This window comes from Vidua macroura, chromosome 17, assembly GCF_024509145.1.
Source record: "Vidua macroura isolate BioBank_ID:100142 chromosome 17, ASM2450914v1, whole genome shotgun sequence".
Classification (NCBI taxonomy): Eukaryota; Metazoa; Chordata; class Aves; order Passeriformes; family Viduidae; genus Vidua; species Vidua macroura.
The window spans coordinates 11,706,355-11,726,681 of record NC_071587.1 but is presented as its reverse complement, the minus strand read 5'-3'; the positions used below and the strand labels follow the sequence as shown (position 1 = coordinate 11,726,681).

At 48.1% G+C, this 20,327-nt stretch overlaps 2 protein-coding genes across 4 annotated transcripts; one reads left to right on the top strand and one right to left on the bottom strand.

Moving 5' to 3' along the window:
• Positions 1–61: 61 nt before the first annotated feature.
• Positions 62–6,210, bottom strand: CTSZ (cathepsin Z). Its single transcript, XM_053992728.1, has 6 exons — positions 5,409–6,210; positions 4,245–4,408; positions 2,451–2,630; positions 1,726–1,876; positions 1,368–1,530; positions 62–911 (listed from the first exon to the last, which is right to left on the bottom strand). Exons 1-6 carry the CDS (start codon positions 5,543–5,545, stop codon positions 798–800), a joined length of 909 nt encoding a protein of 302 aa, XP_053848703.1. The 5' UTR covers positions 5,546–6,210; the 3' UTR covers positions 62–797.
• TUBB1 (tubulin beta 1 class VI) lies at positions 5,329–20,324 on the top strand. 3 transcript variants are annotated; one of them, XM_053992725.1, is made up of 5 exons: positions 5,329–5,436; positions 6,224–6,349; positions 17,195–17,303; positions 17,448–17,558; positions 17,679–20,324. In XM_053992725.1, exons 4-5 carry the CDS (start codon positions 17,498–17,500, stop codon positions 18,755–18,757), a joined length of 1,140 nt encoding a protein of 379 aa, XP_053848700.1. In that variant the 5' UTR covers positions 5,329–5,436; positions 6,224–6,349; positions 17,195–17,303; positions 17,448–17,497; the 3' UTR covers positions 18,758–20,324. The 3 variants fall into 3 exon arrangements, with proteins under 3 accessions (XP_053848700.1, XP_053848701.1, XP_053848699.1); XM_053992726.1 differs by lacking the exon at positions 6,224–6,349 and having other exon boundaries at positions 5,331–5,436; XM_053992724.1 differs by lacking the exons at positions 5,329–5,436; positions 6,224–6,349 and adding an exon at positions 15,504–15,723.
• The last annotated feature ends 3 nt before the right edge of the window (positions 20,325–20,327 follow it).

The following is a 20,327-nucleotide window of genomic DNA, read 5'->3' as shown; positions in this document are numbered from 1 at the left end:
TCGAGGTGGAGACAACCACACACCTCTATTAATAAGCTCTTATAGTAAATACCCAGTCATGTAAGAGAAAAAGTCTATTTATTAAATCAGCAATTCCACGTAGTAACATCTGATATGGCACTGATTTGTCATATTAGTGAGGAGTTCTGCATTATGGCAATTTTCTCTTTAGGAGAGAAAGGGCACAGTCACATATTAAGAAATTTGAGCAAAGACAAGACTAATTAAATAAGAAGTGTTTAGACTGTCTCTTAGTTAAAGTAATTCCCATTATATAATTTTAGTGGATAAAAGCAACTTCATTATTTAAGAATTCCAACACCACTGTTTCACCAGGAGGTCAAGAAAAACAGGGTTTCATATTTTTAATTTACCATGTCTAGAGTTACCATGGCTTTTGCATCATTGCAACATATTTGGTCAGTACTGTCACAGAATTTAAAAGAAGTTCTAGACCCAAATATTGAGTATACTTTTCCAGTACATCTACATAATTTGTTTTTATTTAAAAAAATAGGTATTTACACGTACATGTTCTGTGATTCTGTCAGTGTGATTTTCATACTGTGCATCAAGGTAGACAACTCCTTCATGGGTGAATTACTTCAAGATGTAGATAAAATTAGGGCAGTTCTGTATTTTCTGAAGGCATTGTGTGTTGCATCTGGGCTAATTTTGCAGAACTGCCTGATGGTGTTGAACTGTGAAGGAGTCTTAGGCTATTCTTTAAACAAGAGGAGGTTGTGCTGGGAAGCTTCCAAACAAAGTACCTAAACACAAAGCTGTAGCATGTAGAATCAAGGCAGTATAGGATCTCCATATGTGCAGTCCTCTTCAATAGCTAGATTGTAGTCTGCTCCTCTTCCACCCTTATAGGCACTGGTCACAATCCTCAGCCACCCTCTTTCACCCTGTAAAGGATTTAATTTGCATTGTAAATTAGGAAACAACTGTAGAAATTGTGTGTTGGTGAGTCTGTTCTGTCTGCCAAAGATGAGTGATTTAAGTGAATGGAGGAATTCACTCAAGCTGAAGTGTAACCCTGGAGTCATGAGGCAACCTGCTTTGGTGAATTGACATCCCACTCATCCAGTCCAGGGACGTGACTGGATTTTTGTCTACAACTAACAGCAATTTACAGTTGCCCTTAACAGGAGCTGCACATCCTTGAGAGGTAGAATTTGAGATAGAGTTGACATTACTCAAAGAGCTTTGGCCAAATATCCTTGTCTTCAGATTGGCTGGGTGTCATTTTTAAACTGTAGTCTAGTTCAAAGAAAGTTTCAGTTTTATATCCACAGGCTGTAGTTTTGCAAGTGACAAACCCCACCCTCCAAAGCCAGAAGCGTGTTCCCATGTCTCCTTACCCAGGGCTCGCCCCAGGAGTTACGAACTATCCAATATTCTGTCCCATTTTCCACTCCCCAGCCAGCCACAGAGACGATGTGATTCACTGTAGGTGCGGGGTTGTACTCTGTGTACAGTCCCCCTGTGTAGGCATCCAGCTTTTCAGTAGCCATTATGCCACAGCTGCAAGAAAACAGAGAGAGAAGGTTTCATACAAGGGGATCAGGGCAGGGGCCTGGCTAAAAACCAGCTGGTTTTCTTGCATCTTGAATTCTGATCTCAGTTTATATGCAAACTAAAATCTGCATGTTAGTGCAGAGCTGCTGACACGTGCTAGAGTGAAAATGCACACTGAGTTTCATGTATTTTTTTTTTTACCTAATTGGTCCATTAGTGTAGATTTCTGCCATCATTTTTTCTCTTCCACTGACAGACCCATAGTCAGCAACTTTCCAGAGAGTGTAGTTCTTGATCACATGGCATTCTCCAAAAGTGACACAAGTTCCACACTGGTTGAACTTCTTACACTCTGTAAAACAAAGGCGAGATTACCACTGGAGGTAATCTGCAGGAAGGTATTTTCCTTCAAGTGAAGTGACTGTAGGACACAGCTTTTATAATTTAATTGAGGCAGATACTAATAACTTCAGAGTAATTATTAATACATATTCTCTCTGGTGAACTCAATTATTTTCTGGAAACCACATTTAAAGTCCCTATTATCACCACTTACTGTTCTTTACTTCACAGGTATAAATACTTTGTTGAGGACATAGAGAAACCATTCCAGTCATACATGACCAAAGGTTAAATTCCTCCTTTGTTCAGCTTGAGGTGACACTTGTAAATATTTCAGTACATTAGAGATTGTGTGTCACAGATTTAAGAGATTAAGTTAAAACAACTCAGCTGTGCAAACTTGCCTGAGCATGATTTAGTGCTGTCTGGAGCAGAAGACACACAGGCCCGTAAATAAAACCTGTTCTGTCAGCCAAACAGCAGGAACCAGTACTCTGAAAACCCAAAACATTTTTTTTTTTTTAAGCACACTAAGATCTGCTGAACCTGGGAAGAAATCCTCCAGCAAAGCAGAGACATCCTACTTTGATCCTTGGCTTGGTAGTTGTTGCAGGTCTCGTCGGGGATGCCGTGGTCGTGGGCGTACACCCAGACCCTGGAGTGGTCCCCGCCCTCGCAGGAGCCGGCGTCAGCGCAGTCGATGACGTTCTGCACAGACAGGTAGGCAGAGGGCCAAGCACCTTTCCTCTTGATGTTGATTCGGTCTGTAAGGATAAGAAAGTGGCGTTTGTTGCTGGAATACGTGGGTGGCTACACATTGCAACTGGTTTTGAAACTGTCTCCTCTTCATTGAGCCCGTAGAGTGCCTGCAGACAGCAGCACTTGTGGTTGGAAAAGCCTCTGCTGTCTGCAGTGAGGAACACAGCATGACCTAATTCAAACCAGAGGTGAGTTATTATTGTGGGTTTCCATTAGGAGGGGTTTTTCCATTAAAAACTCAGCAAAAACAGGGAGATGAGTAAGATCTGTCTAAAGCCTTGAAGAGCACTAAACCTTTTTTAATTCAAGCCACAGCTTCTGAAAACTTCTAGACCTGTTTCCTGACTTTGACAGCAAAGAGTTTTCAAATACACATCATAAAAACAGCTCTGAGCAGCATCTTTTACAGGAGTAGAGATTTATGTATAAGCCCATGCATAAACATAAGCCCATGGAGCCCAGGCTGCTGGCTCTGTGAGCCAGTCTCAATGTAGGAGAAAGCTTTCACAGTTATCTCCTTGCTGTTACATCAGCACCTCACTGTTTTTCTGCCATCTCAGACAGGCACCACCACCCTGCTGCCTTCTTCTGTCAGAAACAAGAAGCTTACTTGGCGGAAAAGCTTCCTGACAAGTATTTATAAACTGCTTTTCTGCATTAACAGACTTAACTGATGCCACTGTAGTACTTTAAATCCTATTAGGACCAACAACATTCAAATAAACTTGACAGAACAGGGAGCTATCATTCCAGCCTAATCTTCCTGCAAGTTGCTGTATTTTACCTATCCCAGTACTTTACTCCATCCTGGCAGGTGTCATACATGCCCACATCCTTGTATGCTGCATGATTCCTGCTGTCTGCTCACACCTGCTTTATCTTCCCCCTTCTCCCCAGTTTCCTCTGTTTCTCCTTCACAGGTAATTTTCCTACAGCCTCCCTGTGCAAGTGGTGCTTCTCCAGCACATAACTGTTGCATGCAAATCATGCATTCTCTCTAGAGCCACTACTTCTCCATCTGTAGCAAACCACTACTTCCTCGTGACCAAGAAAAAGGCTGAAATCAGACTTATGTGTCTGCTGTGATGGTCAGTTCATGGAATGACAGGGCTCCTGCAGCAAATACCCCACATTTCCTCATTGCCAGCATGGCTGGAGAGCCCCTGCTGTAGTACCAGAAGGGGGAAGGAAAGGTACCAGAAGGGGGAAGGAGACCTGACAACTCTTTTGCTTCTGCTGCTGCCATCACCACACCTCTGAGGGGAGGCAGAAACCCCAGCTCTTACCCCAGGACCTAAAGAGCAGTTTGGGAGGAGCTATGGCCACATTCCTTCTGCAAACAGGTTTTTAACCACACACCAGCATTCCCCCCTTGCTGCCTTTGGATAAGGTGGAGACAGCCTCACTCTGGTTGCTTTTTGTATTGAAACCAACCCTCCTTGCCTTCCCCTTGGGCATTCCCACTGCTCTGGTGTATTCACAGACATCTCAGCCGTTAGTCACTGCAGTGATTTAGCACCTTATACCAGCTGCCAGTAACTTGAAGCTAAACTTCCTTTGCTTCCTGAAAACTCCCGATTCCAGCGGGGAGCCAGCCTGCCAGGTGAGCCCGAGGGTACCTGCCAAGGCGCTGGTGCTGCCGTGGGCCCAGCAGGACCCGCAGTACTGGGGGATGTGCTGGTTCCGAGTGGTGCTGGCGTAATTCACCCCATTCACGTTCCTCCAGTCCCAGCTCTGCGGCAGCGCCGACACGTCCAGGTACTCGTGCGGGCGGGGGTAGGTCCTGCGGGGGGGACGGGGCGGGGAGGCAGCGCCGGCATCCCCCGGAGCACGACGGGCGAGTATTCAAAACAAAACAAAGCAAAACAAACAAACAAAAACAAAACAAAAAAAAAAAAAAAAAAAAAAAACAAAAAAAAAACAACACAAACCCACGGATTTCACCGAGTTTCACAGCGAGCCCGCCAGGGTCCGGCGGGGTCACGTGACCGCGGCGTGACCGCTCCGGCACCGAGGTCTCGTGACCGCCCCCCCCCCCCGGACCCGGCACGGCCGGAGCGGCCCCGAACCCCCCCCGGGCACCCCGAACCCACCCCGCGCACCCCGAACCCACCCCGGGCACCCCGAACCCCCCCCGGGCACCCCGAACCCCCCCCCCCCGGGCACCCCGAACCCCCCCCCCGGGGCACCCCGAACCCACCCACACCCGGGGCACCCCGAACCCCCCCCTGGGCACCCCGAACCCACCCCCCCGGGCACCCCGAACCCACCCCCCCGGGCACCCCGAACCCACCCATCTCCGGGGCACCTCGAACCCTCCCCGGGCACCCCGAACCCCCCCTGGGCACCCCGAACCCACCCCCGGGGCACCTCGAACCCTCCCCGGGCACCCCGAACCCACCCCGGGCACCCCGAACCCACCCCCCGGGCACCCCGAACCCACCCATCTCCGGGGCACCTCGAACCCTCCCCGGGCACCCCGAACCCCCCCTGGGCACCCCGAACCCACCCCCGGGGCACCTCGAACCCTCCCCGGGGCACCCCGAACCCACCCCCGGGGCACCTCGAACCCCCCCTGGGCACCCCGAACCCACCCCCGGGGCACCTCGAACCCACCCCCGGGGCACCTCGAACCCTCCCCGGGCACCCCGAACCCTCCCCCCGAAGCCCCCCACCCCCGGGCACCCCGAGCCGCGTCCCGAGCCCCGGCTGTGCCTGCCCAGCCCTTCCCAGCGCTCCTCTCCGCCCCGCGAGCCGGGAGGGCTCCAGGGACCGAAGCTCACCTGAGGCCGGGCGCCTTGCGCGGGGCCGGTCTGTAGCAGTGCCGCCCTTCCCTGAAGTAGAGCCCGGCGCGGGCGGGCGGGCAGAGGCAGCCGCAGAGCAGCAGGAGCGGGATGAGGGGCTGGAGCGGCGTGGCCATGCCGGGACAGCGGCAGTGCCCGGGATGCGGCCGCACTGGGGTTTAAGGGCGGCGTGAGGGAGGGAAGGGGAGGAGCGGAGGGACGGGCGGGGCCGGGCCGGGCCGCGCTCACCTGCGGCCGGCGGGGACAGCGGGACAGCCCTGCGCCCCCCTCGGTGCCGCCTCAGGGTGTCTGATGGATCTCTTGGGGACGAGGAACAAACTCAGATCCCGCCTTCCCAGCCCCCAGTGACGTTTCCAGCTCAAAAATTTGGTCACATGGGTTGTGAGAAGAGGACTTGTATCTGGGACAGGCCCTGTTACAGGTTTCTTCACCTTTAGCCTAACACCTCAGCATTGTGCTAGACTGTGGCCAGCGGCTGTGACTGGTTTTTGTTTGGTGGTTGTTTTTTTCCTAGTCCCAAGTTCTGGATTTCTCAAGCCCTTTAATGCTACAATTAGCAAAGGAACACAGGCCTGTTCCCATTTTCTAGGCTGCTCCTTAGGGTTTGAACATCTGAAGGTTCTTTGTTATTTGCTAGAAGATTTAGTCAATAGTAAAAATAGTTTTCTAATTTTCCTGTAGAAGCTTCTAGTGACTGTGTGAAAGGATTACCAGTCTCTTTTCCTTACGTTAGCTAGAAGCTTTCATGTTTGATAAACTGATTTAGTAAACCACAGACAGTTCTCCCCTTCTAGCTTCTCTTCCTTAGCTTTCAGCACTTTTTGTAGAGGGCCTGAGGTTTATTAGCGCCACACTGAATAGAGAAACTGAGGCACAGAGAACCAACGCACCAAAAGGAACAGCAGAGCACGAATGAGCCTGTGACTTGAATGCAGTGTTTTTTGGTATCATTCCTAAAGGTGATTCAGCTAGCCCAGGTTAGTTAAGACTTGCATCAGCTTGTCTGGTAGCCATTCACAGATCTCTGTAAAATTATCTGATGGCCTGTAGCCAGGCTTATCTCAAACTGAATAGGATTTCCTCTCAACAACCTTCTCTGCTACTCTGAAAAGCCAGTTCCTCCCAAGCAAACCATGAAAAAAGAGTATCCCAGAATGCCTCCTTGCACATGCATATTTATTTGGGATAGTGTTAAAAAACCCCAAAAATCAACCAAGAAAACAAAAGCAACAACAAAAAGCCCAGCAACCACAAAAGCCTGGCGTCTTTGTGGTCTGAGCTCAAGCCCATCACCAGGGCTGTGGTATCTGGAAGCAGTGAGCAGCCTGATAACAGGCACTGTGGGACAGCTGCAATAGCTGTGCCCACTGCCAGGCTGCTCCTAATCTCCCAGTGCCAAAAGTCCCCGTGAGCCGGCCCGTGCAGCACAGCCCCTCTCTCCCCGGAGCCTCTCTCTGCTAATCTGCAGCTGCACGTGTGCCGCGGCTGTGCTGGGAAGTGCCTCGGGCTGTTAACAAGCCTGGGGCTTCTCTGGGCTGAGCAGAGACCGGTCTGCAACTAAATCTACACAGAAGCAGCCCCTCCTAGGCCGGGTTTGGGATAAAGTCAGACTTAGAGGTTCACAGAAATGCAGATGGGAAGGAGAGGGAAAAGAAACCCAAGCCCACATCCGCTTCACAAAGCATCTCAGCTACCTGCTGTCATGTGCCAGAATTTTTAAGGCTCTATAAGGAAGCGCTTCAGAGGAGGCACATGATCCTAGGGAGCTATTTTCAGCAAGAGGAAAAACACCTATGTCCTGGTTTTGGACAAATTAGGGGAAAACACCTCCAAAGGAGCCCCCTATAGAAAACCAAACCCTCCGCAACCTCCCCCCACCACCGGGTTTGGGAGGAATTCCTTCAGAGGGGAAAGTGGAAAAAACTTGTTTATTAAGGCACAACAAAAAAACACTCCCCAGCACAAGAGAAATAGCCCAAGATGACCACAGATGTTTTCACCAGTCCAAGAGGGTTGAGCTGTATCTCTCTTCGCTGCAGAGGGTACGCAGCTTCTTTCGCAGACCCCGGGGGAGCTCCTGCCCGGAGTAGGTCCGATGTCTTCGGGGGGGGGGGGGGGGGGAAGGGAACAACGGAAACCGGGAAAAAGGGAAAAAAATTGGCAAAAAAGCAAGCCAGCGAAAAGCAGAGAAAAAAGAGAGGAAAGCAGAGCCAGCAAAGCATGCAGCCAGCAGCAAGCCAAAGCAGCAAGCAAGCTAAGCAGCAAGCCAGCAGCCAGCCGGGGGGGGGGGAAGGAAGACAAAACAAACTGAGGACAGGGAACAGAAACCACGATTGGGATAATGAGCATGAAAATGTCCTGTCCCCACGACATTCCACCCCTTATCCCATATCGTGAACATGTTACTGAGCTTCCTTCCCACCTGCTCAAACCTTCCACACTTACACATTCCCTTCCATTCTCACTTGCTCTGACTTTCGACATTTACACATTTCCTTCTGTCCCATGTCTGTGTGGTTTAATGTAGAAACAATGGCAGTAACATCCAGCAAATTGAGATGTTTGCATGTGAGTCTCACCCCACAATCAGGTCTCCCTGAGGTACACATCGTGTTCTTCCATCTTTCTGCATTATCCACCATGTACAACCTGGTCCCTGAGCAAAGACAATCCCACGAATGGGTTTGTCTGTACTCGAGGCAGAATTGATCCACACTGTCCTCCCTAACAAACCTCTGATATGTGCCACTGGGACTTTATCTCCGTCTACTATATTCAGGGACTCAGACTGGGCAGGACCTGCTCGATTGGTGGAACCTCGGGTGTTAACTAACCAGGTGGCCTGTGCCAAATGCTGCTCCCAGTTTTTGAAAGATCCCCCACCCAATGCTTTCAAGGTGGTTTTTAACAGTCCATTGTACCTCTCTACCTTGCCTGCAGCTGGTGCATGGTAGGGGATATGGTACACCCACTCAATGCCATGTTCCCTAGCCCAGGAGTTGATAAGGCTGTTCTTAAAATGAGTCCCATTGTCTGACTCAATCCTCTCAGGGGTACCATGCCTCCAAAGGACCTGCTTTTCAAGGCCCAGGATGGTGTTACGGGCAGTAGCATGAGACACAGGGTAGGTTTCCAACCATCCTGTGGTGGCTTCCACCATTGTGAGCACGTAGCGCTTGCCTTGGCGGGTTTGAGGCAGTGTGATGTAGTCAATCTGCCAGGCCTCCCCATACTTGTACTTGGACCACCGTCCCCCATACCATAGGGGCTTCACCCGCTTGGCCTGTTTGATGGCAGCACACGTCTCACAATCATGGATAACCTGAGAGATACTGTCCATGGTTAAATCCACCCCTCGGTCTCGTGCCCACTTATAGGTGGCATCTCTACCCTGATGGCCTGAGGCATCATGGGCCCATCGCGCTAGGAACAACTCCCCCTTGTGTTGCCAATCTAAATCTATCTTTGACACCCCTATCTTTGCAGCCTGATCTACCTGCTGATTGTTTTGCTGTTCTTCATTAGCTCTACTCTTGGGGACATGAGCATCTACATGGCGAACCTTCACAGGCAGTTTCTCTACCCGGGTAGCAATGTCTTTCCATTCTTCAGCAGCCCAGATTGGTTTTCCTCGACGCTGCCAGTTAGCCCCTTTCCATCTCTCCAGCCATCCCCACAGAGCATTGGCTACCATCCATGAATCAGTATAGAGGTAGAGCCTCGGCCACTTCTCCCTTTCTGCAATGTCTAGGGCCAGTTGAACAGCTTTGAGTTCAGCAAGTTGACTTGATCCACCTTCTCCTTCAGTGGCCTCTGCGACCTGTCGTGTGGGGCTCCATACAGCTGCTTTCCACTTCCGATTCATTCCTACGACGCGACAGGAACCGTCAGTGAAAAGAGCATAGCGTGTTTCCTCTGCTGGCAATTGGTTGTAGGGTGGAGCCTCTTCAGCCCGTGTCACTGGTTCTTGTTCTTCGTCTGTGACACCAAAGTTTTCACCTTCAGGCCAATTTGTAATCACTTCCAAAATCCCAGGGCGATTCAGTTTACCAATACGGGCGCGCTGCGTGATGAGGGCAATCCACTTGCTCCATGTAGCACTGGTGGCATGGTGGGTAGTAGGAACCTTTCCTCTGAACATCCACCCCAGCACCGGTAGTCGGGGTGCCAGGAGGAGTTGTGCTTCTGTACCAATTACCTCTGAGGCAGCTTGGACTCCTTCGTAGGCAGCCAAAATTTCCTTCTCTGTTGGGGTGTAGTTGGCTTCAGACCCTCTGTAGCTCCGACTCCAAAATCCTAGTGGTCGGCCTCGAGTCTCATCAGGCACTTTCTGCCAAAGGCTCCAGGACAGACCATGGTTCCCGGCTGCAGAGTAGAGCACATTCTTGACCTCTGGTCCCGTCCTGACTGGGCCAAGGGCTACTGCATGAGCAATTTCCTGCTTAATCTGGGCAAAAGCTTGTTGCTGCTCAGGGCCCCAATGGAAATTGTTCTTCTTGCGGGTGACCAGGTAAAGAGGGCTCACGATCTGACTGTACTCAGGAATGTGCATTCTCCAAAAACCTATGGCGCCTAAGAAAGCTTGCGTCTCCTTCTTGTTGGTTGGTGGGGACATAGCTGTGATCTTGTTGATGACATCCGTAGGAATCTGACGCCGTCCATCTTGCCACTTCACTCCCAGGAACTGGATCTCTCGAGCAGGTCCCTTGACTTTGCTCCTCTTGATGGCAAAACCGGCTTTCAGGAGAATCTGGATTATTTTCTCTCCTTTCTCAAACACTTCTGCTGCTGTTTTCCCCCACACAATAATATCATCGATATACTGCAAATGTTCTGGAGCCTCACCCTTTTCTAGTGCAACCTGGATCAGTCCATGGCAGATGGTAGGACTGTGCTTCCACCCCTGGGGCAGTCGATTCCAGGTGTATTGCACTCCCTTCCACGTAAAGGCAAACTGAGGCCTGCATTCTGCTGCCAGAGGAATGGAGAAAAACGCATGAGCAATGTCAATAGTGGCATACCACTGTGCTGCCTTGGACTCCAGCTCGTACTGGAGCTCCAGCATGTCCGGCACAGCAGCGCTCAGTGGTGGAGTCACTTCATTCAATGCTCGGTAGTCCACAGTCAATCTCCATTCTCCTTCAGATTTACGCACAGGCCAGATGGGGCTGTTGAAGGGTGAGTGGGTTTTGCTAACCACCCCTTGGCTCTCCAGCTCACGAATCAGTTTGTGGATGGGGATCACGGCATCTCGATTCGTTCTATACTGCCGGCGATGCACTGTCGAGGTCGCAATTGGCACGCGTTGCTCTTCCACCCTTAGGAGCCCTACTGCAGATGGGTTTTCTGTCAGTCCAGGCAAGGTGTTTAATTGCTTAATGCTCTCTGCTTCTACAGCGGCAATTCCGAAGGCCCACCTGAATCCCTTCGGGTCTTTGTAATAGCCACTCCGGAGGAAGTCTATGCCCAGAATACATGGAGCCCCTGGGCCGGTCACAATGGGATGTTTCTTCCATTCCTTCCCAGTCAGGCTCACCTCAGCTTCCACCAGGGTCAGTTGTTGTGATCCCCCTGTCACACCGGCAATGAAAACAGGCTCTGCCCCCACATATCCCGATGGTATTAACGTACACTGTGCACCAGTATCCACTAAAGCGTTATATTCTTGTGGCTCTGATGCGCCAGGCCATCGGATCCACACCGTCCAGAAAACACGATTTTCCCATGCCTCTACCTGGCTAGAGGCAGGGCCCCTCTATGCCTGATTATCCTTCTTTCCTTGGGCATATGTCTTGGAGGTTCCCTCAAGGGGATCAGACGTGTCATCATCATACCTGGCTGTTCGGCTACGGGCAACTGGGGCTGCTTTCCTTTTCTGACCTTCCTTCAATTCACGCACCCGTTGTGCCAGAACAGCAGTAGGCTTCCTATCCCATTTCCTCATGTTTTCTCCAGACTCACGCAAGAAGAACCACAACTCAGCTCGTGGGGTGTACCTTCTCTCCCCAACAAAGGAACGTCTGCGTTGGGTGCCAGGGCCTCTAATTTGCACAGCTGAGATTTGGAGGAGGTCCTCCTTAATCTCTTCCCTGAGTTTCTTGCGGCTTTCCTCTATTTTTCCTTCTAATTCCTGCAGTCGTGTCTCCACAGCTGCAATTCTGGCATGGGTCGGGCCATGTACAGCATCCGCATATGCCCGAAGCTTCTTTGCCATATCGAGTACAGTCTCATATACCTCCTCCCGCTTCATTATTGCTAGAGCAGAAGCGTATTCAGGTGGCCCAAGTCGCACCAGTTTTCTCCACATTACAGGTGTGCATGGTACCAGGTCCGGATTCCTAATTGTTACATCTTCTGAAAAAATGATCTCCACCACTGCCATCTCCCTCAGGCGCTGGATCCCCTGTTCTATGGTCTTCCATCGTGTCTGCTGGACATAGAGGTCATCGGCACACAGATATCTTTGTGCTACGCTGTCCAGGACCCGTTCCCAGAGGCTTTGAGGGCTAGCGCCCCTCATCATGCCTTGGTCGATGACAGGATCATGTGACAGGGACCCCAAATGCCTTGCTTCAGTGCCATCCAGAATGGTAGCCTCCCCTGCCGCATCCCAAAGGCGGACCAGCCAACTAATTATAGATTCGTCGGGCTGTCGCCGATAATCCTTCCTTAGGCCTCGGAGGTCCTTCAGGGAGAAGGAATCAATATTAGCCTCTGATCTGGTGCCACTTGCTTTGACTCCTGATTTTATGTCAGGAGGTGTTGAGGGTCCTTCTCCTGCATCGTACTCATCATTGTCATCCACGGGTCGATCAGTCTTCTCTGTGCACTTTCCACTTCGTGTGCTAGTAGCCACGGCCATTGGTTGAGGCTTACAGTCTGGTTTAACTACTGGGTTCGAACCTGGGCTGTTGGCTGCAGCCTGAGTGACTGGGATTGCTGCTGGTTTATCTCCCTGCCCCCCTTCCTCTGTCTGCTGCCCTACAGTATCGAGCAGAGTACGATAAGCATATGCCAGGGCCCAGCTCACTGCAATGATCCTTTCCTCCTTGGGGTTATCCTGGCATTTCCCTTTCAGATACTTTGCCACCTCAGCTGGGTTCTGGATGTGTTCGGATGGAAAGTCCCAAACTACAGGATCAGAAAACTCCTTTAAAATTTTGCCCATATCCTCCCATTTCCCGCACCACTCAGGATTTTTCACCCTTAGTTGTTCTCCTAAATCAGAGGTCTCACCAGCCCCTCTAGAAATCTCAGCCTTCATCTTATATAAACTGCGGACAGTATAGAGAAAGGTTATTAAATTAAATAACAGAAAGATGGTATCCTTGGCAGTCAGGGAGGACAGGACATTTCCTAACAGAGATGTAAACAATTCGGAGGAGGAAAAGGAAAGCAAAGGCTGAAAAACCTCCTCCCCCATAACAAATTTAGTACACAGCCACAACCACGAGTTATACATTCCTGGAGCTGATAACAACATTTTTATAAGCCCCTTGCAGAGTATTACAGCCAAGCCCAGCCCGATAAATATTCTCGTTAGTGCCCCTCTGCTACAAAAGCTACGTATTAGGGACAATACCGGAGCTACTTCTGGATAAGAAAATAACTCCAGGGACCATAAAGCGATCAAAACTTCGAAGAACCCTAATGACCACAAATAGAGGCAGGCTTTCACTCCAAATGACATCATAACTTTAAAAAGAGACATACCAATATTCCCGCAGAACGGTTAAAGGCAAAAATATTATTAGAATAAAGTTTTTTCCACTTTGTCTGGGCCTCCCCGTACGGGCCACCAAATTATTTGTCCTGGTTTTGGACAAATTAGGGGAAAACACCTCCAAAGGAGCCCCCTATAGAAAACCAAACCCTCCGCAACCTCCCCCCACCACCGGGTTTGGGAGGAATTCCTTCAGAGGGGAAAGTGGAAAAAACTTGTTTATTAAGGCACAACAAAAAAACACTCCCCAGCACAAGAGAAATAGCCCAAGATGACCACAGATGTTTTCACCAGTCCAAGAGGGTTGAGCTGTATCTCTCTTCGCTGCAGAGGGTACGCAGCTTCTTTCGCAGACCCCGGGGGAGCTCCTGCCCGGAGTAGGTCCGATGTCTTCGGGGGGGGGGGGGGGGGGAAGGGAACAACGGAAACCGGGAAAAAGGGAAAAAAATTGGCAAAAAAGCAAGCCAGCGAAAAGCAGAGAAAAAAGAGAGGAAAGCAGAGCCAGCAAAGCATGCAGCCAGCAGCAAGCCAAAGCAGCAAGCAAGCTAAGCAGCAAGCCAGCAGCCAGCCGGGGGGGGGGGAAGGAAGACAAAACAAACTGAGGACAGGGAACAGAAACCACGATTGGGATAATGAGCATGAAAATGTCCTGTCCCCACGACAACCTATTGAGTGATTGCATATTTCCTTTACTTCCCTTTTCCCCCTTTCCTTGTGAGATGTGCTCAGTGAATATATTTACTGCTGAAATGATTTTGTCAAATTTTCTGGACAGTGAATTAGCACCTTCAGCCTCTTCCTAAGCTGATCTTTTTAATTTATATTAATTTATTGCATATTTTTATTGATTTATATTTTTATAAATTAATATAAATGTATTTTTAAATATTGTATTTATTTAGTATTTGATATTGACAATGTGGCAATGGAACAAAATATTTTGTGTGTCTTGCTGGGTAAACTGAATAGCTTAGAGAATATTTATCTTTTGGAAAATTATAAAATGCTTGTGTTTTAAGGAAACAAAATGAATCTACCTGCATTTGAAGTCTTCCTTTTATTGCTCCCTACTCAGGATGCTCATAGCATGGCAGAGGGTGACGGATGCTTGCTCTCTATTTTTTCACAATGCACTTCTGGTGCTGAACTCTGTGTTAGGAGCTGTTGTCTGTTCCTTCAGTGGCTAGTGGGAGAAGTGGAAGTCATCAAGTGGAGGGGAAGCCTGGAACAAGCTGATTTTTCTTCTGGAACCGTATGGAAGCTCAGAAATCCCTTATCTCTAGCAACCCACAAAGTGTTCGAGTGGTTACGTTCAGTGAGTCAAGCCCTTCCACTGTCACCATTTTATGCTAAATAGTTTAAGGTGCTTTCCTAATTATAGTTCCTTTCCCCATCCTTAAAAAGGAACACTTGCAAGGCAGTGACAGTCATTTAACATGTCATGAAACTGCTCTAGGCTTCCAGAAGTCATCTTACCCTGGGTTTCTGCTGCTCAGTGATATTGGTCCTGGTTATCAGCAGCCAAACATGACTGTGCTGTGTTTTGTTCTGCCTCACGTCGTTTCCTTTAGCACAGGAAGATGTTTCACTCAGTGAATGTTACTGTTCACTTCAGAGAGCTTCAGTGAAACGGGGTTTTCACCTCTAGCATTTTGCTGGCAAGTTCTGAAGTACATCTGAGATATAAGAAATCAAGAAAATTAGAAATGCTGTATTTCTTAATGTCAGGAAATGAAGAGAGAGAGAGAGGGAGAAAGAGCATCTGTGCAAGTTAGTCACAAGTTAGTTCAAGTTTTGGCTAAAGATGATGGATTCCTATAAGTATTTAAGGACGAGGCATCATTGAGAGTACAGTGTTATTTTTATGTGTTCCAAAGTGTTTTTTGTTCCTGCTCCTGTTCCCCTCCTTCATGTAGTCAAACATCAGGAATGATGCTTGTTAGTGAACTGGAATTTGCCTTGCAATGAACTGCATGTTGTGATTATAGGAGGCTCCTGCTCACAAGTTTTTACCATTTTTGTCATGGGTGTTGTCCTCTATGACTCATATGATGTTAAAATTTAAATTATGTGGCAGAAGCACATGTGCTTAATAAATTGAGATCACTCACTTCGGGCTATAATCTCTACATATGCACATATATTTGTATATATATTATGTGTAATATAAAATAATGCAACACAAACAGAATATGCACATATATTCATGCACCACACTGCTGCACAGACAACTGGGAAAGGGTACATGTGACAATGCTGCTTTCCAAGCCACTCAGTGGTGCACCTGTGCTGTTGCACCTGTACCCAGGCAGTGAAGAGGCCCTTGGCTCCTGCTGCAGTGCCTGGGGCTGGCTACTCCCCTGGCTGGCTGAGTGACAGTCCCTGGGGTATAAAAGAGCCCCTGGGCCGGGCTGTGCTGGGTGTAGCTGATAGAGCAGCAGGCAGAGGGCTTGTTCTGGGGTGCTGGAGAGCCTGGGCAAGGTTGTAGCCACCGACAGGTCTGAGCCACACAAAATGCGTGAAATCGTGCACCTGCAGATTGGCCAGTGTGGGAACCAAATTGGATCCAAGGTAAGGTCTCTTTTCAACAGTCATTATTAGCAGGAGATCAGAGGTAGCAGGTCACACATCATCAATGGATGGGGACTTTTGGGGGGACAATTACCTTGTACTCAGTGGTGGGAAGCATGGCATGTTAGCAGGGAACATGAGTATTTTGGTATGAAAGGCAAAAGCTGGATTTCTTCCTTTACATGTAATGTTCATTTGCAATAACTGTGGCCCAGTGATTACAGGTGCACCAGAGCATTCCTGCTGGGACTCCTATTCCCAGGGGGAACTCACATACTCTGCAAGATACTGGGGCAAGTGACAGAGCCAGTAATTCCAGGGCTGTGAAGTTGTATTGCTGGTACTTTAGTTCAGCCATGCAGCAGCTCTGCCACATTTTATTCTTCAATATCACAGAATCATACAATGGTTTGGGTTGGAAGGGGTCTTAAAGATCATATAAGATCATATTAATCAACAGCATAGCCTGTGTTAAAGCGTAGAATGACACAAAGTGTCACTGGCCTCCTGTGAGAGACAGGTGTCATTTGGAGTATTTTTGTGTAGCATGCTGTGACACAGGGAGTAGTCACTATTGCTGACTTTCTGGGCTAGGAGTAAAATTATCCCTCAATTACTATGCTGTGTCCATACTTTTTTTTTTTTTTTTTTTTTTTTTTTTTTTTTTTTTTTTTTTTTTAATTGATAAGTAGGAAGTTGTCCAAAGATTATCTATTTTGGGCTGGGAGGTCTTTTAAGACATGGGGTAGTTGAGGGATTGTTCTGCTGTGTTCTTTCTCCCTTCTCCCACACCTAACCTCGATTCCTTTTAATGGAACATGGAGCATGGGACATGCACCTGTTGACAGTGGTGTATTTGTACACTCAAAATGGGAGTGGATGCTAACCCAGGAGACCTTTAATATTAGAATAGCCTGGTCATTACAGTGGGTGGGTGTGTCTGCATGAACACTGCTGTGGCTGCTGCCCAGATAAGAGCCCAGCACAAGAGCACATCCATATGAGTGTCAAGATAGGACATTTAGGACCAGCAGCTGTTTGTGGAAAGGCTTGTTCACGTACAAATTTACCCAATGATGTCAGCTTTGTTGTGCCACGGTCCCACTTGTGCATGACAGGACTCAAAGCAACTCTCCCTAATCCACATCTTCACAACCTTCTTGTTAAGCTCATACTGAGAAGTAACTGTTATTTAAAATTTTAAACTAACATCAAATTTCTTTTACTATAAAGAGAACAGATTGGGGACCTCCACCTATTAGTGGATGGGTCATAGCTAAGCAGCATAAATGGTCTTCTAAACTTTTCCCTTGAATTTTTTTGGGAGGGGTAGAGAAGGGTCCCTGTTCTGATCTGGTAAGTAAATGGCAAAGCATCCCCTACTTCAGGCACAGTTCCCAGAGCTGGTGCTGAACATGTGCTGAAAATAAATAAATCACTCTCAGCGTGCTGTACCTCTTTCCTTTTGCAGTTCTGGGAGGTGCTTGGTGAGGAGCATGGGATTGACATTACTGGGAACTACCGAGGGGATTCACCACTGCAGCTGGAGCGAATTAACGTGTACTTCAATGAGGCTTATTGTAAGTGCTCAGCAGAGCCAACAGGGAGGGTAAAATAAGTAATTTAAAAACCCACAAAAAGCTTAAACAACTCTAGGTGGATTGGACTTTCTGTCTCTTTGACCACTAGCAGTGATTGTTTGCATTAATTTTGTTTTGTTCCAGCCCATAAATACGTGCCCCGTTCCATCCTGGTGGACCTGGAGCCTGGGACGATGGACAGTGTCCGGTCCAGCAGAATTGGGCCCCTCTTTCGACCAGACAACTTTATCCATGGTATGTACAGTACACTGCCAGCAAACTGACTGCAGGCAACTGTCCCAAAAGGGCCTTGGAAGTCCTTTCAAAATTCTCCTGTTAACTTTGTGGCTGTTCTTTCTGTAATTCTGTTCACAGGTAATTCAGGTGCTGGCAACAACTGGGCCAAGGGCCATTACACAGAAGGTGCTGAACTGATTGAAAACGTCATGGATGTGGTCAGGAACGAGTGTGAGAGCTGTGACTGCCTTCAGGGGTTCCAGCTCATCCATTCCCTTGGTGGTGGCACGGGCTCAGGCATGGGGACGCTCCTCATCAACAAGATCAGAGAGGAATATCCCGACAGGATCATGAACACCTTCAGCGTTGTGCCCTCGCCCAAGGTGTCCGACACAGTGGTGGAGCCGTACAACGCCATCCTCTCCATCCACCAGCTGATAGAGAACACAGATGAAACCTTTTGCATTGACAACGAAGCTCTGTATGATATATGCTTCAGGACATTAAAGCTCACCAATCCCACCTATGGGGACCTCAATCACTTGGTGTCCCTAACGATGAGCGGCGTCACCACCTCGCTGCGTTTCCCCGGCCAGCTGAACGCGGATCTACGGAAGCTGGCGGTGAACATGGTGCCCTTTCCTCGCCTGCACTTCTTCATGCCCGGCTTTGCCCCGCTGACAGCTCGGGGCAGCCAGCAGTACCGGGCCCTGACGGTGCCAGAGCTCACCCAGCAGATGTTCGATGCCCGGAACATGATGGCAGCCTGCGACCCCCGCCGCGGGCGCTACCTCACCGTCGCCTGCATCTTCAGGGGCAGAATGTCCACCAGGGAAGTGGACGAGCAGCTGCTGTCTATCCAGACCAAGAACAGCTCCTACTTTGTGGAGTGGATCCCTAACAACGTCAAAGTGGCCGTGTGCGACATCCCGCCGCAAGGGCTGAAGATGGCAGCCACGTTTATTGGCAATAACACGGCCATCCAGGAGCTCTTCATCAGGGTGTCCGAACAGTTCTCGGCCATGTTCAGAAGGAAAGCCTTTCTCCACTGGTACACGGGGGAAGGCATGGATGAGATGGAGTTTTCTGAAGCAGAAGGTAACACCAATGACCTTGTGTCCGAGTACCAACAGTACCAGGACGCCACTGCAGATGTGGAGGAATTTGAAGAGGTAGAAGTGGAAGCAGAAGCCAAGCCAGAAAAGGAAGCAGAGTAAAAAGTATCAAAACATTCTCTGAATGAGCCAGTTCACATTCACTAAAGACAAAGCAATAGCCATCATCTACATACCCAAAATATCACTTTTCTTCAGAACTTTTTCTCTGCATCTGGCCAAGTATATCTGATATTACAACACAGTGTTTTTGAAATTAATGGCAGCTCTGCTTTACTGTCTTAAACTGTTGAGATCAAATCTCTCCCAAAACCGATCCACCATGAAGACACGTTATCTCATACCAGCCTCTCCTGTAAATGGATTCACTTTTAGAATATAATCACCAGATACTGAATGTACTATACAGCCACTGTGCCTGTGTATATAGATCAGGATCATAAGCAACAGCAAAACAGCTGTCAGCTCATCACATTTATTTATTCTCAGGTAAACACAGTCCCTGCTGATCGTGAACTGTTTTAGGAACATGTGCACATCTCTGAGGCCTCCAAAGGCAGTGACTCTTACCACTCCACAGACTGATGTAGATCTGCAGAAACAACAGGGGGCAAATGACTGAATATGCACATTCTTATTTTATAAGTATTCTAATTGTTCTATCACATTGCTGGCTTATATTATTGCAGAGCTTGTATTCATTATCATGGTGTGGTTTGTTTCTATTTCTAACTACAGGTTGAGTTTCATTAGCACACTAAGTTGTGACATTGTGTAAAAGTTTTGGTGTGATATTTTTTTTCCTAGGTACTAACTACTGTAATTTTTTTCCTAACATTCAGTACAACAAAAATGACATAGAATGGTTTGTAGTTTGTTAATATAAATTCTACGGCAGTCATCAAAACAAAATCTTATTTTGCCTTTGGTGAAAAAAATTTCTTGACATCACAGCTGCCTACTTAAATGTATTTATATTATTCTTTTAAAAAAAGATTATATACCATTCTATAAAGGTTTTATACTTGAAACATTTGATAGACAAACCCCCATAGTTTATTCTTGCAAGAACTAACTTTGAATTAAATTAGTTACACTCTTAGATGAAAAGGTTTAACAAAGGTTGTTGTACTCTGAAGAAGGCAACCCCTCATGTTTGAGTTCAGTCTTGGTGAAGGAACCTGAAGCCAATTCTCCTGTGCAGTGGGACAATGTCACCCCTGCTGTGAGGACACAGGGATGACAGCAGCAGGAAAATGTGAAAACTTTCCCCAGAACCACACAAGCTTGAAGAGCAGCTTTGCCTCCCAGCCAAGAGCAGTGTCCCCCTCCATTCCTGCTTCCCAGGGAACATGTGTCCCTCTCCCTCTCCTGCTTCCAGTTTTCAAAACTATAGGCTATATTCTCTGTTAATACAGCTTTTAGCCAGGATTTTTTCCAAAGTAATCATTTAAATGAAGTAGGCAGAAAGGTTTTAAACAATAATCAAATCTCTCACTCATTTATGTACCTGAAATATCAGCATGACACACAGAAAGAGATTTGGCTTAAAAATAAACAATGTTGCTACTGAATGTCCAGATTGTGCTAAAAGCAGTCTTTTATTTTAACAGAACTGAAAAGTAAGTGTGTCTGTAGAACAGAAACTTTGTTTCAAGAGGAACTACACTTT